The sequence below is a fragment of the Rana temporaria genome, chromosome 1 (assembly GCF_905171775.1).
Source record: "Rana temporaria chromosome 1, aRanTem1.1, whole genome shotgun sequence".
Classification (NCBI taxonomy): Eukaryota; Metazoa; Chordata; class Amphibia; order Anura; family Ranidae; genus Rana; species Rana temporaria.
Genome location: NC_053489.1, coordinates 280,318,213 through 280,332,683, shown reverse-complemented (window position 1 = coordinate 280,332,683; position 14,471 = coordinate 280,318,213). Strand labels below are relative to the sequence as shown.

General features: G+C 38.7%; 1 protein-coding gene across 3 annotated transcripts in view; it reads left to right on the top strand.

Annotated features, from left to right (window-relative positions):
* The window catches only part of PCSK5 (proprotein convertase subtilisin/kexin type 5), a 508,063-nt gene that overhangs the window by 49,638 nt on the left and 443,954 nt on the right, over nucleotides 1-14,471 (top strand). For all 3 annotated transcript variants that reach the window (XM_040356083.1, XM_040356101.1, XM_040356092.1), the window contains exon 2: nucleotides 8,697-8,801. In XM_040356083.1, coding sequence (XP_040212017.1) covers nucleotides 8,697-8,801 — 105 coding nt within the window. The remainder of the gene's footprint in view (nucleotides 1-8,696; nucleotides 8,802-14,471) is intronic.

Below are 14,471 nucleotides of genomic sequence, written 5' to 3'. Positions count from 1 at the left end.
CCCTACTCGCAAGGAGAGCCAGGAGTGGACCCGGGAACCAGGAGCAGCAGGGGGCGGGGAACGCAAGTGACGTGAGAGCCAGGAGTGGACCACGAGCTGCAGGGGGCGGGGGAAGGAACGTGACGTCACGCCCCTACTCGCGGCCATACACGCTGGTAAACGTTCGAGACCTGCGGTGAGGAGCAGGGGGCGGGGGCACACTGGCAGCGTCACTGGTTGCTGGGGAAACCCTCGGTCCCAGCAAACCAGCGCTGCTTTTTTGTAATTGTACTGGCGGTCCGGGCAGAAGTGTCACTCGGGCCGGACTCGGACCGCGGGCCGCCATTTAGTGACGGCTGTTCTATGTATTTGTTTAGCTATCTATTTATAGTGCAGCAACCTAACAGCACTTGCAGAGAATACAGTGATAAACACCAACATAGTGGGATCAGCAGTGTGTAACACATAGGTCAGTGTACAGAGTACAACTAAAAATTACACCCTCCAGGATAAATTGCTGCCATATCCCATGCAGTACAGATGTTTCCTCCAAAGCCCCAAATTTACACCCAGTTTAAAATTTCCCACCACGGCCCTAAAAACACCCACAGCGCAAACCCTCTTATAGGACCTTCTCAGTACAGACCCCTCCACATTACAGGCCACTCTGCACCAGTTTAGACACCTCACTAGTTCATAACCCCCACCAGTACAGACCCTCTCTCTACCCACCAGTATAGACCCCTTCTCCAGTGCAGATCTCTTCCTTCTCCACCAGTACAGACCTCTCCCCTCCAGTACAGACTTCCCTATCAGTACATATTTCCTCCCTCCCCACCAGTACGGAGCACCTCCCTTTCCTACCAGAACAGATGACCTCCTCTTTCAGTATAAACCTTCTTCATGCCTATCAGTCCAGAGCCTTTCCCTCCTTGTCGGTACAGGCCCCCCTCCACCCCTCCAGTACAGAAATTCTCTTCTTCACAAATATACTTTCTACACTACTTCATATTACCCACTCTACTACAGACCTCCTCCATCACCATCAGTACAGCCCCCCCCCCCCTTCCTCCAGTGCCAAACCCCTCCCTCCCATAGTTCTTTTAAAGCTCATTCATATGCAGATATTGCAGTCAGCTCATTCAAATGTTGATTCATTCATATGCAGACACACAATTTTCATATGAATTAGTTGTCAGCACAGTGTACAGATCAGACCTTTGCTAACCTCTGTACATGGAACAGCAGGGGTATGGTCAAAATGCATGAAAGTCCCATGCAATCTTAATCTGTTGGGAGGTATGGTTAGGTTTGGGAGAGTATCAGGGCAAGATCAACCTTGCAGAAATATCTTTCTATTTATGGTCACCCCTAGATACAGAATATATATATATATATATATATATATATATATATATATATATATATATATATATATATATATATATATATATATATATATATATATATATATTATTTTTTTTTTTTAACATAGTAAAGTAATATTAAAGCAAGGGATCCTTTTTGTTTTGGTTTGTCTTTCAGTCCTAACTACTACTTCAATTGTACTGTTATTTACAGAATACTCAAAAGCAGTTTAAAATTATGTTCGTAAACATTTTATTTCTATTGTATTTCATAAACTATTTAAAAAAAAAATAAGCTTGCATCATGATGGTAGATCAAAGCCAACATTCACTTCCTTGAGGCAATGTAAATTCTTTAGGTTTCTTATCAGATAAGTAAAACATAACTTGAATGGCATGTAGCAAAATCATCACTTATCTGAACTTCAAAAAATGTATTTATCTCCATAGTAGTTTCATAAAAATATGTTTATTTTCAGCAACAAGATATGGGGCAGAGTTTTATGAAAAAATTAGTTGCTTTATTACTACTATGCACTTTAGTTATGTAAATGTGTATACAGTATAACCCAAGTGTACTCTTAGAAAAAGATACAGTACAGCTCTTTCTGTAAAGGAAACCTCATGCCGTGTTGCATCAGAAGGCATGAAAAAGTTTGAATGTTGATTCCTTTATTTGGCCCTTCCAAGAATTCCTGCTGGCTGCATGTGTGGTGCAGAATCCAGTGAAACACACCTTTCATGAGAATGAAAGGTAACAGCAGGGAAACTTGTCATGGTGATTTTCTAAAGAATACAACAATGGCACCCACCCCAAATTATAACTAGCTTTTGAAGTAAGGTGCAAATGGAAGGGCATTGCATGGTACAAACAAACAGAGGATTTCCCAGCACACTTACCAGCTAACCTGCAAGAAAAAAAATGTGTCTAACAATTTACATTAAAAACAAGGGTTTTAGTTGCACACATTTGCAAATACGTGTGGAAGCCGCACTGCCTCGCCAAAATATAGAAATAGCTTTTGAAGTAAGATGCACATGGAAGGGCATTGCACAGTATGTACAAACAGAAGATTTCATGGCACAGTAAGGCCCCATACACACGGTCGGACCAAACCGATAAGACTGGCCCGTCAGACCGTTTTCATTGGTTCACCGCTGAAGTGGCCGTACGGCCTGATGTGTGTACACACCATCAGTCCAAAATCCGATCGGGTCAGAACGCGGTGACGTCAAACACACGACGTGCTGGATAAAACGAAGTTCAATGTTTCCAAGCATGCGTTGACTTGATTGTGAGCATGCGCAGGTTTTGAACCGATGCTTTTCTGTACTAACCATCGGTTTGGTCCGATGGGGCAGCTGTCCATCGGTTCGGTTTTGAAGCATGTTTAGAAATTCTGGACCGAAGGAAACCAGACCAATAGCCTATACACATGGTCGGTTTGGTCCGATGAAAATGAACTTCGGTTCATTCTCATCGGACCAAACCGACCGTGTGTACAGGGCCTTACTATTTTCTAAGGAAGTTAAAAGCTGATAGATATAAATGACACAAATTAATGGAGCTCTGTATTTATTGATATATTATTACACATATTTTTTTTAATGGAAGCAGCGCAAGTACCTGAATATAACCTGGCATTAGCCCCTTGGAACTCCTGTGCAGCAGGGTTGGAGTGTGAGAAGAAACAGTTTAAAAAGCCAAATCTGTTGCATTGACAAGGAGCATACTGGTTACTATTCTGCTTCCATTTCATTGACCAGTGGGTCAGGGACAGGCTAGGCTTCGAGAAGTCAGTTGAATGATGCTGAATGTCAGTCTGAGGACATCTAGTGGTGTAAATGAAGTACTGCTGGAGACAGCTCTTGATTGAAGTTGAATGTTGATCTCTTTAATTTTCTTTGATCTAGTTTACACTAGCCTTAGCCATCTGAAGTGTGATCCACAGTGGAACGCTTTTCATAGGGTGTTTAACAGGTGGTGAGGAGGCATTATGTCACCTCTTTACTGAATGTTAGAGCCCCCCAATAATCTGAAACCACTGGGGATAATTTGTGCATCCCCCGTGTACACCACAGCATGTTTTTATCACCCCCTAGCCACAAACATAGCTTTGATGGGCTATTTATTTTTATCTTATGTTTGGCTGGCATTCTGCTTAAAAAAAAAAAAACCATAAAAGCATGTGTAGAGGAATTGAAAGAACATATACTGTAATTGGATGTATGAAAAAAAAAAACGTGTTAATTTAACCAAAAATAAGTAATTACTGTTGTACAACTTTGCTGCTCATCTGTTGCAAACAAACAAATTCAACAGCTTCTCAAAATCATCCTGTTTTTTTTTTTTTTTGGCTAGCGTATTCATTTAATGTAAATTATTCTAATGCAATTTTATAGACTATATGAAAGAATATCTCTGAATTAACATGCACAAGTATTCGTATACTAGGTCAGAAGTTGTCATTACAATGTCCAGTTTGATAAAATGAACTTAAAATAAGCTCCAGCTAAAACTTTATTTTTTTTTAGAATAAAGACGAGGAAATGTCAGATCATCTGCAAGTTTTTCTTTTTTTCTTTGGCACTGCTAAAGAAAGTAAGGAGCTGTGGCGTGTAATCGCCTCACTTCCTTTCCCAGTGACAACATTTTCACAAGTAAAAATAGAAGTGAGCAGCAATCTCCAACATTCATCACTGACAGCAGTATAGAACTGATGAAGATTATACCATTCTTTAACTCCACCAAAACAGTTCAAATGTATTGGCTGTGTTTTTGGACATTTAGGTGTTGCTGTTACACACACACAATTAACATTTTCTAATGCATATGTTATAAGACAATGAAGGAGAACAAGATGACGCACGCACCCATATGTACAGTATGTATGTTATTGTATCAGTACTAATTGAATAGCTTTGTATACACTGGGGGTTATTTACTAAAGGAAAAAACACTTTGCACTGCAAGTGCACTAGGAAGTGCAGTCGCTGTAGATCCGAGGGGGTCATGCAAGGAAAATAAAAAACAGCATTTTAGCTTGCACATGATTGGATGATGAAATCAGCAGAGCTTCCCCTCATTTCAGATCTACCCCTCAGATTTACAGCGACTGCACTTTCAAGTGCACTTGTAGTGCAAAGTGGATTTGCCTTTCTTAACCACTTCCATACAGGGCAGTTATACACACATCCATACCAGGCCTATTCTGGCACTTCTTTCCTACATGTACAAATCATATTTTTTTTGCTAGAAAATTACACAGAACCCCCAAACTTTATATATGTTTTTTTTAGCAGACACCCTAGGGAATAAAACGACGGTCATTGAAAGTTTTATCTTGCACGCCATTTGCGCAATAATTTTTCAAACACCTTTTTTTGGGAAAAAAATTGTTTCATGAATTAAAAAAATAACAAAACAGTAAAGTTAGCCCAATTTTTTTGTAAAATATGAAAGATGATGTTACACCGAGTAAATAGATACCTAACATGTCACGCTTTAAAATTGCGCACACTCATGGAATGGCGCCAAACTTCGGTACTTAAAAATCTCCATAGGCAACGCTTTGAAATTTTTTACAGGTTACCAGTTTAGATTTACAGAGGAGATCTAGTGCTAGAATTGTTGCTGGCACTCTAACGCATGCGGCGATACCTCACATATGTGGTTTTAACGGCGTTTACATATGTCGGCGGGACTTGCGTGTGCGTTCGCTTCTGCGCGCGAGCTACTGGGGACAGGGGCGTTAAAAAAAATATTGTTTTATTTCTTTTTTTTTTTTTTACATATTTATTTATTTTTTTACACTTTTTTTTTTATTTTATTTTTTTTATTATCACTTTTATTCCTATTACAAGGAATGTAAACATCCCTTGTAATAGGAATGTGTGTGACAGGTCCTCTTTATGGAGAGATGCGGGGTCAATAAGACCGCACATCTCTCCTCCAGGCTGGAAAGCATGAAATCGGTGAAAAAAAATTCACCGATCTCATGCTTACGGTTGCTTAGCAATTGCGGCTTTGTTTACTTACAGGGACCCGGAGCGTGACGTCATCACATCGCGCCCGGGTCCTCCGACGGTCATAGAGATGACTGGTGACCATCTGGTCACCAGTCATCTCTATGCTTCCTGCCAGCGCCGGACGATTCGTTCTCCGGGCCCCCGATGGCACGGGAGAGCCCGGAGAAGCACCGGATGGCGACGGGAGGGGGGGGATGTCCCCTCCCGCCGCCTGTAAGAACGATCTAGCGGCGGAATCGCCGCTATGATCGTTCTTACGTTGTGCAGAATCGCCGGCAGGAGAGAAGGATATCTGAATGATGCCTCTAGCTGCAGGCATCATTCAGATATCCACCCGGAAAGCCCAGGACGTCATATGACGTCCTCCTGGATCGAGGAGGGGTTCCTGCCGCCGTCATTTCACAATGACGCGGTAAGGAAGTGGTTAAATAACACTCACTGTGTCCTTTTACAGCAATACAGTTTGCTCATCAAAACAATCTACTGATTGTGGCATACCAGTTTGGTTTTTGTTTTGATTAAGTCAAAATTAAAGAAGAAAGAAATTTCTTTGCCCAATCATTGACATGCAGTAAGAATCTGCAGTGAGGATATAGCAGAATACATTATATTCTGCAGAATATATAACTTTTATCTTTTAATTATAAAGAGTTTCAAGTTTAATTATAAGAAAGAACATTTGATAAATCAAAATTTTAAGTAGGAAAACCTTTTTTTTTAAGTTTTTTTAATTAAATGAAACACAATAAATGGAGTTATTCAATTAGCCATACAAAGTGTAATGATAGTATGCATAGTGCAGCCTGTCCAGTTTCAGTTTACTAAAGTCAGTTGCAGCCCTGACATTTAGGTGCAGTTCCTTGGAATTCCTTAACCTCCCTGGCAGTATGATTCTGTCAGAAAAAACATGCTAAAAGCGGTACCATTATTTGCAAGGAAATTTGGCGTTTTATATTGTAGGTCTGTAATTTTTAGAAATAACTCACTTAAATCTGACCAAACAAGATTCTAATAGGCATCCCAGGTATGACATTTTTTTAAAAACAAAATTATAAATTATAATATAATAAATAATTATAAATAATTATAACAAATAATAATATAATTATAATAAAAATTATTCAATAATGTAATCAAATCAAAATCACTGAAATTTGCTCAGTTGCAGAATTGTTGCTGTCATTATTTTTTTTTTTTTATGACGAATTTCCCCACAAATCGCTATCGCACATTTCTGCAAGTGATTATAATTTATTATCGCTGTTTTTTAGCTGATCTAAAACTATTTTTGACATAAAGGAACACTTTTGGTTGCTATGGACAATCTACAGTTTGCAGGGAGAAAGAAACGTTTTTATTATATAAAATGACATGCATGACACAGGACAGACCACTAGGGACAAGGGGTGTGTGTTTTTTTTACATACAGTACTGTAATCTATAAGATTACAGTATACTGTATGTAAGGTGTTTGTTTACTTTTTTGAATTTGGCGCCGTTCTCCGTCCCCGTGCGTCGTAACGTCGCAGGGAACAGAGATCGGCGTCACACGGAGGCACTGTGTGAATCGAGCGAGGTCCCGCTCGCTCACACAGCGCGGTGGCATCGCTGGATCCAGGGACAAGGTAAGTAACTTGTGCCTGTGGATCTAGCGAGGCAAGCCCGAGTCTGACACGGGGTTTCCGCTCGCAGCAGGAAAATCAAACCCCGTGTCAGACTCGGGAAGACCGCCAGGCAGGTTAAGCAAACTCCTCCCCATTCTGCTCCTGTGCCAAACCCAAATAGAATCATTAGGGGGAAAAGATCACAACTGGGTCAAAAGACGAATAAAAATGTAAATACAGCCTTCCCTACTATCATTTATACCAATTTGGATGAAGGTCATCACTTATTAGACTGAGCTAGCTTATTGTTATAAAACAAGCTTAAAAAACAGTTTCTTCTTATAACCTAAAGATGTGTGTCTTATCTAAGTTATGCACTGTACACACGATCGGTTCATCTGATGAAAACGGTCTGATGGATTTTTTCATCAGATATCCGATGAAGCTGACTTTCATCAGTCGTGCCTATGCACCATCAGTTAAAAAAACGATAGTTTCAGAGCGCGGTGACGTAAAACACAACGACGTGCTGAGAAAAATTAAGTTCAATGCTTCCGAGCATGCATCGACTTGATTCTGAGCATGCGTGGATTTTTAACCGATGGACGTATCAACAGACGATCGTTTTTTTCTATCGGTTTTTTAACCATCAGATAATTTTAAAACAAGTTCCTAGTTTTTTCACAGATGGATAAAAAAACGATGGGGCCCACACACGATCAGTTTGTCTGATGAAAACGGTCCATCAGACTGTTTTCATCAGACGAACCGATCGTGTGTACGTGGCATAAGTGTACGATCAGCCAAAACCGTTTTCTTTTTTAAAAACATGGCAAGGGTTTGGAACCCTAGCTGCATTCATTTGGCCATCTGGGTATTTTATTTCCCCTCATTTACTGCCCTGGTGATAGTAGTTTCATCAGACAGGAAGCAAGGTTTTTTTTTTTGCTCTCTGTGTCCCTCTTGAGGATTTTCCCTCACTTTCTGCCCAGTAAAACAGTTTTTATTGGGACAACGGGTAAGGATGAAGCCACGGATAGCAGTATCCCTTCTCTACTATCTGAAAATTAAAGGAATTTTTAAGATTAATTTGTATGTAAAGCGGTTTTAAAGTGCAAAAAAAAAAAAAAAAAAAACAAGACCAAATGTATGTTTTCTAGAAATAATGTTCTATCATGCAATTAATTTAATAACCATTATGCACTTATCTTTATCTGTAATTTATTCTACTTCCCTACATTTTTTGGTAGTTCTCCTAATTTCATAACTCCTATGGGTCCTTTAAATTAACGATCCAAATATTATCATTGTCCATTTAACGGTATATTTCCTTTGGCAAACTCGACAGAATGCTTTTTAATAGCACTAGTCATTTGGCATTTTTTTAAGCAGTTTGTTATGTGTCACTGTGGACGTGCGTTGATATAAAACTCTGCATATAAATTAAACATTAAAAAGGTAGACACAGGCTGCCATAGAAGCTTAGTTATAATCTTTGGTTATGCAGTTAGTGCCTGAAGGACATCCACATCCATTTCATATCACATGTCCTTCTTTTGAAAGATGATCTTTGTGGCTCAAGTAACGTTCTAGCTGCTAGATAATGCATAATTTATCAATTTAATTTGTGCATAAAAGTAGTCTTATACACCATAAACCAGGCCTATGCTGTTTTTAAAACCTAATACCCCTTTGTGTGTTTTTTTTTTTACCACAGATTGGGTCTCTCCAGAATTACTATCACTTTTACCACAGTAGAACTATCAAGAGGTCAGTTTTGTCAAGCCGTGGAACACATAACTTCATCTCCATGGAACCAAAGGTAAGCAGATCTCCACTGTGTTCACAGCTAAAGCTCTTGCATTATTTATGGGTAATGTCTTACCAGGTAGTGATGATCAGTAGCCATATGAGCTCCTGAGAACTGATACACCATCTTCTCTGTCAAATCCTAGATACAGAGCACACGATTAGTTGACAACACAAAACCAAGAAAACTATACATTGGTTGTGGTAACCACTTTTAAATATAAATAGTTTGGCATATTTAAAAATAAATGTGAACAATAAATAAAGAGCAAAAAGTCCAATAAATATTGTAGTGGCGCTTTTGTTCTTGATGAAATGAACAAACTTCTTTATGTAATACTCTTCATAAAGGGAGTAAATAGAGGATTGAGCGCATAAAAGAGAGGTGCTCAAACAGTGTAGTTCATTAGTGGCAGCAATACAAGAGTCTTCTTCTCACACCACCGTTCACCCTTATAACACCCTTATAACACTTATTTGCACTTACCCCAAGGATAAGTGTGTATTGCCTTAAGATCTCAGAAGTCTTCCTTCTCCTCTCAGAACCTCCTTACACCGCCATATATAGAGAGATAGGCTCCAATGGGCTCATGCAAACAACATCTCCATTGCGACCTCTTCATCAGCTAAACTACTCTGAGCTACTGGGTAGCTCAGAGTAGTTTAGCTGATGAAGAGGCCCAGATGATGATGTTGTTTGCATGAGCCCATTGGAGCCTATCTCTCTATATATGACGGTTTAAGGAGGTTCTAAGAGGAGAAAGAAGACTTCTGAGATCTTTGTTTGTTCATTTCATCAAGAACAAAAGCGCCACTACAATATTTATTGGACTTTTTGCTCTTTATTTATTGTTCACATATATTCGTTTCAACTTAAGTGGCTGCTATCTATTCATATGTGATCTATGTTTTTTTCCTATCACTATTGTTTATTATATCTAGTTCATTTCTCATTTTTTAACCCCCTGTGCGCTGAGCTGTGCTGATAGAAGAGGGTCAATTTAGCACTTCTGTATTTGATATTTAAAAATAAACTGCTGTTGTTTTCGTCTTCTGACAGCATATATCAATGACAGACTTTCCTAATTGGGTGCTGCTACTTGACAGTTTCTTGATTGCACTGCCGTGAAACTGAATGTCCCCTACACCCTGCTGTACCTGATCCCAAATTTTGTAAGGTTTCAAGGTTGTGGTTAACATTTTCTGCAGTGCTTAATCACAAATGACTGTTGGTCACTGCAGCCTGCATGGTTTGATTTTATTTATTTACATGCAAATTCTGCTGTGCTTCATGAAGTACATAGACTTTTCCCTCATCCACATCATTCAAATTGACCATTTTCATTTTTGAGTCATGAGGTAACCTAGAGTGACTGGAAGTAACCCATACAAATATGAGGACATCCCTGCAAGTACTAGTGACTCTGGTGGCAACTGAACTCATAATTCAAGCACTTCAAAGCCACAGAGTTAACAACGTTACTGCTCTTTTTCTTTTTTTAAATCTAGATTCACCTTTTACATTAATTTGTTCATTTAGATAGTAGTTTAAATGCACTGTGCCATTTGTAAAAATATTGTGTAATGCAAAAACCATACCGGTAGGTCTTTACTGTAACCCATGAGACCTGAATGAAATACCCCATGTTTACATTCTTTCATTCTGGCCTATTTTCTAGACTTGGGCTACAACAAAATTGTCACTGAGGTCCCCAAAGAAGGAGGGTCAGTGGCCATTTTGTTGTAGGAACATAGGAATAAAAGCATTGGGGGGTTTTCAGCTACATTTTATGGGTGACAGAAGAGGCCCATAGGTATACATTTGAATAAACAATATTTTCACAAATGGCTTAGTGGGGCTGATTTACTAAATCAAATTAACAAAAACAGGGATTAATCAGTCCCTGAACCTCTATCTAATCCTACCCTAATGGTCAATGCATATGATACAGTCTTAGTTTTCCATATACATTGATCCTCCATATAATGCTGCTTTAATGCCTTCTTTTCTGAAGTGTAATATGACATGCATATCAAAACATTTTATTTTAAAATAAAACAAAACAACAAAAAAACAAATGTGTCTGGCTTGCTAAGCAATGAAATGTGCCAAACAAAACAGCAGTTGCTATAAAAAAAAGGCAGCATATACAGTATATGAGAATATATCGATTTGAATCTCCATTTCAAAAAACAAAGCATGGAATCTTGTGCGCTAGCTAGTATATGAACTTCTGCAAATTCACACAAACATACACTAGGGCTTTTATCAATTTTTTTTCTCTGTTGTCTGTTGAGGGACACAGCTTTATGGATAAAAATCAACCAAAAGTTATACCGCTTCCTACAGGAGCAATGCAAACTAGACACATAGAAACCGAAGCCTAGTTCCCTACAAGCTATAAATCCTCCCACCTGCTTAGTTTTACTTTGTGTCCTTGGAGTGGATGTTTTTTCTTCAAATCTGCGGTTTTCTGTTCACAATAATTTTTTGTATTATCAACAGCAGCTGATAGACTCAGGTTGTATACTGAAATCCTGGAAGTCTCTCCAGTTAACTAACTAGCGCAAGTTTTTTCTCTCTGAGGTAGCCCTAAAATTCTTGGAATTGTGTGTAGTAAGAAAAGAATGGCAGATTTTCCAGTTAAATAAATATACTGATGTTCTCTCTGCAATGGTTCTGCAGTCGGCAGTGACAACCCATCATATTGGGACTGAGCTGTGACCTTGTTCCTGTCTCCAACTCTGATGTCTTCCTGGTCTATGCTGTTTTGAGATGTATCCTGTTTGATACTGTGGCGATGTGAGTGGTATTTGCTGTGCAACCAACTGTAGCTGCCCATTATGTAAAGGAGTAAAAATTGTCCATATACTTCTGGCCTTTGTTATTATGATCTTCCTATTGCTTACTACACAACTGGGACCAGAGGGTTGGTTTGTATATAAGTATACCAAACTTTTCTGTGGGCACTATTCCTTAATGTGTGTATATATATATATATATATATATATATATATATAATAAATAACCAAATTGCCCTGACCCTGTTTGCATTTGGGTTGAAGAGCTTCGGTATTTGTTTACTTCAAAACTGAGTCTAGGTGGGTGTGGAAGGAATTATATGGGTGTCCCAGCAGCTTTTTTGCCAGTGTCCAATCACCTGAATGTAGCTTCTAATATTTCAATTGAGAAGATTTAAAGAAGCATATGTCCTGTGCTGTACTTTGGGAAATCGATTTTACTGGCACGGTGAACATCTTTTTTTTTTTTTTTTTTTTTACATATATCTATGCTTCCAATTATTCACAGTGAAAATCCATAGATAAGCAGACTACCAAATTCACCTAGGGACAGAGACAAGAATATGTCCCTCAACAAGGTAGGCTTGTAGTCATTCACAGCTAAGTTGCCTGTGCTATTGCCACCCCAGTTCCATGTACACATGATTATATTAAAGCATTCTGAGGTAAAAGGGATTGTGCTTGAGCAGGTCATTGCTTTGACAGTTTTATTATAACCACTTTACCTCCGGAAAGATTTACCCTCTTTATGACCAGGGTTTTTTGCTATTCAGCACTGTGCTACTTTAACTGGCAAGTGCTTGGTCATGTGACATTATACACAATTTAAATTTATATATATTGTTTCACACACTTAGAGCTTTCTTTAGGTGATATTTAATCACCACAGTTTTTTTTTTTTTTGCTATGTAAACAAAAAAATACTGAAAAACATGTTTTTCAGCAAAAGAGTTGCAACTACATACTTGGATAGATTTTTTTTATCAGAAGTTAGTGTCACCTTAATTGTATTTAAGTCATAGACTTAAATATACACATGCAGTAGATGTGTGTTAGAAAAGTGTGAGGGCTCGTACACACGACCGAGTTACTCGTCGGGCGAAACACATAATTTTCCTTGTCGAGTTCCTTGTTTGGCTTGTCGAGGAACTCGACAAGCTTGCTTTGAGTACACACAGTCAAGACAAAATCTCCTCGTTCTCAAACGCGGTGACTACAACACATAGGACGGCAGGGGAAGTTCGATTCCACTTGCACAACCCTTGGGGTTGCTTTTGCTAATCTCATGTGTTTGCGTGTTAAGTAAAAGTTTGGTAAGAGACTATTTGCACTTTTCAGTCTGTTACAGCTTTAAAAATGTGTTCTCTCCATTACAAATGCTACTTTTACTCCCGTCTCATACTTTATTATGAGCAAGCGCGGGTTCCTTAGCATACACACGCTCGAGTTTCTCGTCGTAAACCAGCCCGACGAGGAACTCGACGAGCCAATTTGACTCAATAGAGAACTTGCTCTCTTTTTGGCTCGACGAGTTCCTCGACAGTTTCCTCGATGAAAAATGTACACACTACCAGTTTCCTCGGCAAAAAAACTCTCCCACCAAGTTTCTTGATGGATTCTGCCGAGGAAACTGGTCGTGTGTACGAGGCCTGAGAATTCATCTTATTACTTGTTCCAAGCCAGTGACTTAGACCGTACTAAATCCAAAGCATTAGTGGGAAAGCCAGGAAACTAGCATACCAATGGCATCTCACATAATTTGCTCATGATTGATTCCCTTTAATAAACATTAACACATTTAGCATAGTAATATATTTTAGAATATGCCTTGCTGTAACCCAATGAAATATACATAATGGTAAATTGTCACTTCCTTCAGTGCATTTACTGTATAGAGAAGGTGTCAAAAGGCACCTTGGAGACAGTGTTGTGTTTCTCTCAGATATATTTGTGCATTGTGTCTTTAATGTTTCTCATTACAAAATGCTAGCTGACTTCACAGTTGCAAACAATTTATCACAAAGTGTAATCTTTGAATCAAGCAAAGTTACTGTGAAGTTACAAATTAGGCAATTTGCATTAATGTAAATGAATTTGGTTATCTCAACATTATAAAGGTCAACTGCTTTAAAGTAAAGCAAAAAAGCAAATAGGGATGTTACAGATCATTTACTGGCCATTTAATTTGCCAAGATAAGTAATGCTTTGACATATACATGCATTTGGTTTGTAGCTGAGGACTGTAGCAGCTGTCTGATTAGTGAAATATTTAGGCAATTTATAATAATGATTTCTTTTGATGATTATGATGATTAGGAGGTTTGCCATATTTTTTTTAAATATCTATGCTTATCTACAAAATAGAAAACACACATTCCTTAATGTAAGGCAGAGCAACAGGTTTTTCTTTAACCTCTTCAGCCCCGGAGGATTTGGCTGCCAAATGAGCGTGCCACTTTTTGCGATTCGGCACTGCGTCGCTTTAACTGACAAATGCGTGGTCGTGCGACGTGACTTCCAAAAAAAATTAATGTCCTTTATTTCCCACAAATAGAGCTTTCTTTTGGTGGTATTTGATCACCTCTGCGGTTTTAATTCTTTGCGCTATAAAAAAAAAATAGAGCGACAATTTTGAAATAATCGTTTTATGGCATTTTTTATTAGAAATGGCGGCATTCTGCGATTTTTATCGTGACTGAGACATCATGGCGGACCCATTGGACTCTTTTGACACTATTTTGGGACTATTCACATTTATACAGCGATCAGTGCTATAAAAATGAACTGATTACTCTGTAAATGACACTGACAGGGAAGGGGTTAACCACTAGGGGGCGAGGAAGGGGTTAAGTGTGTCCTAGGGAGTGATTCTAACTGTGTG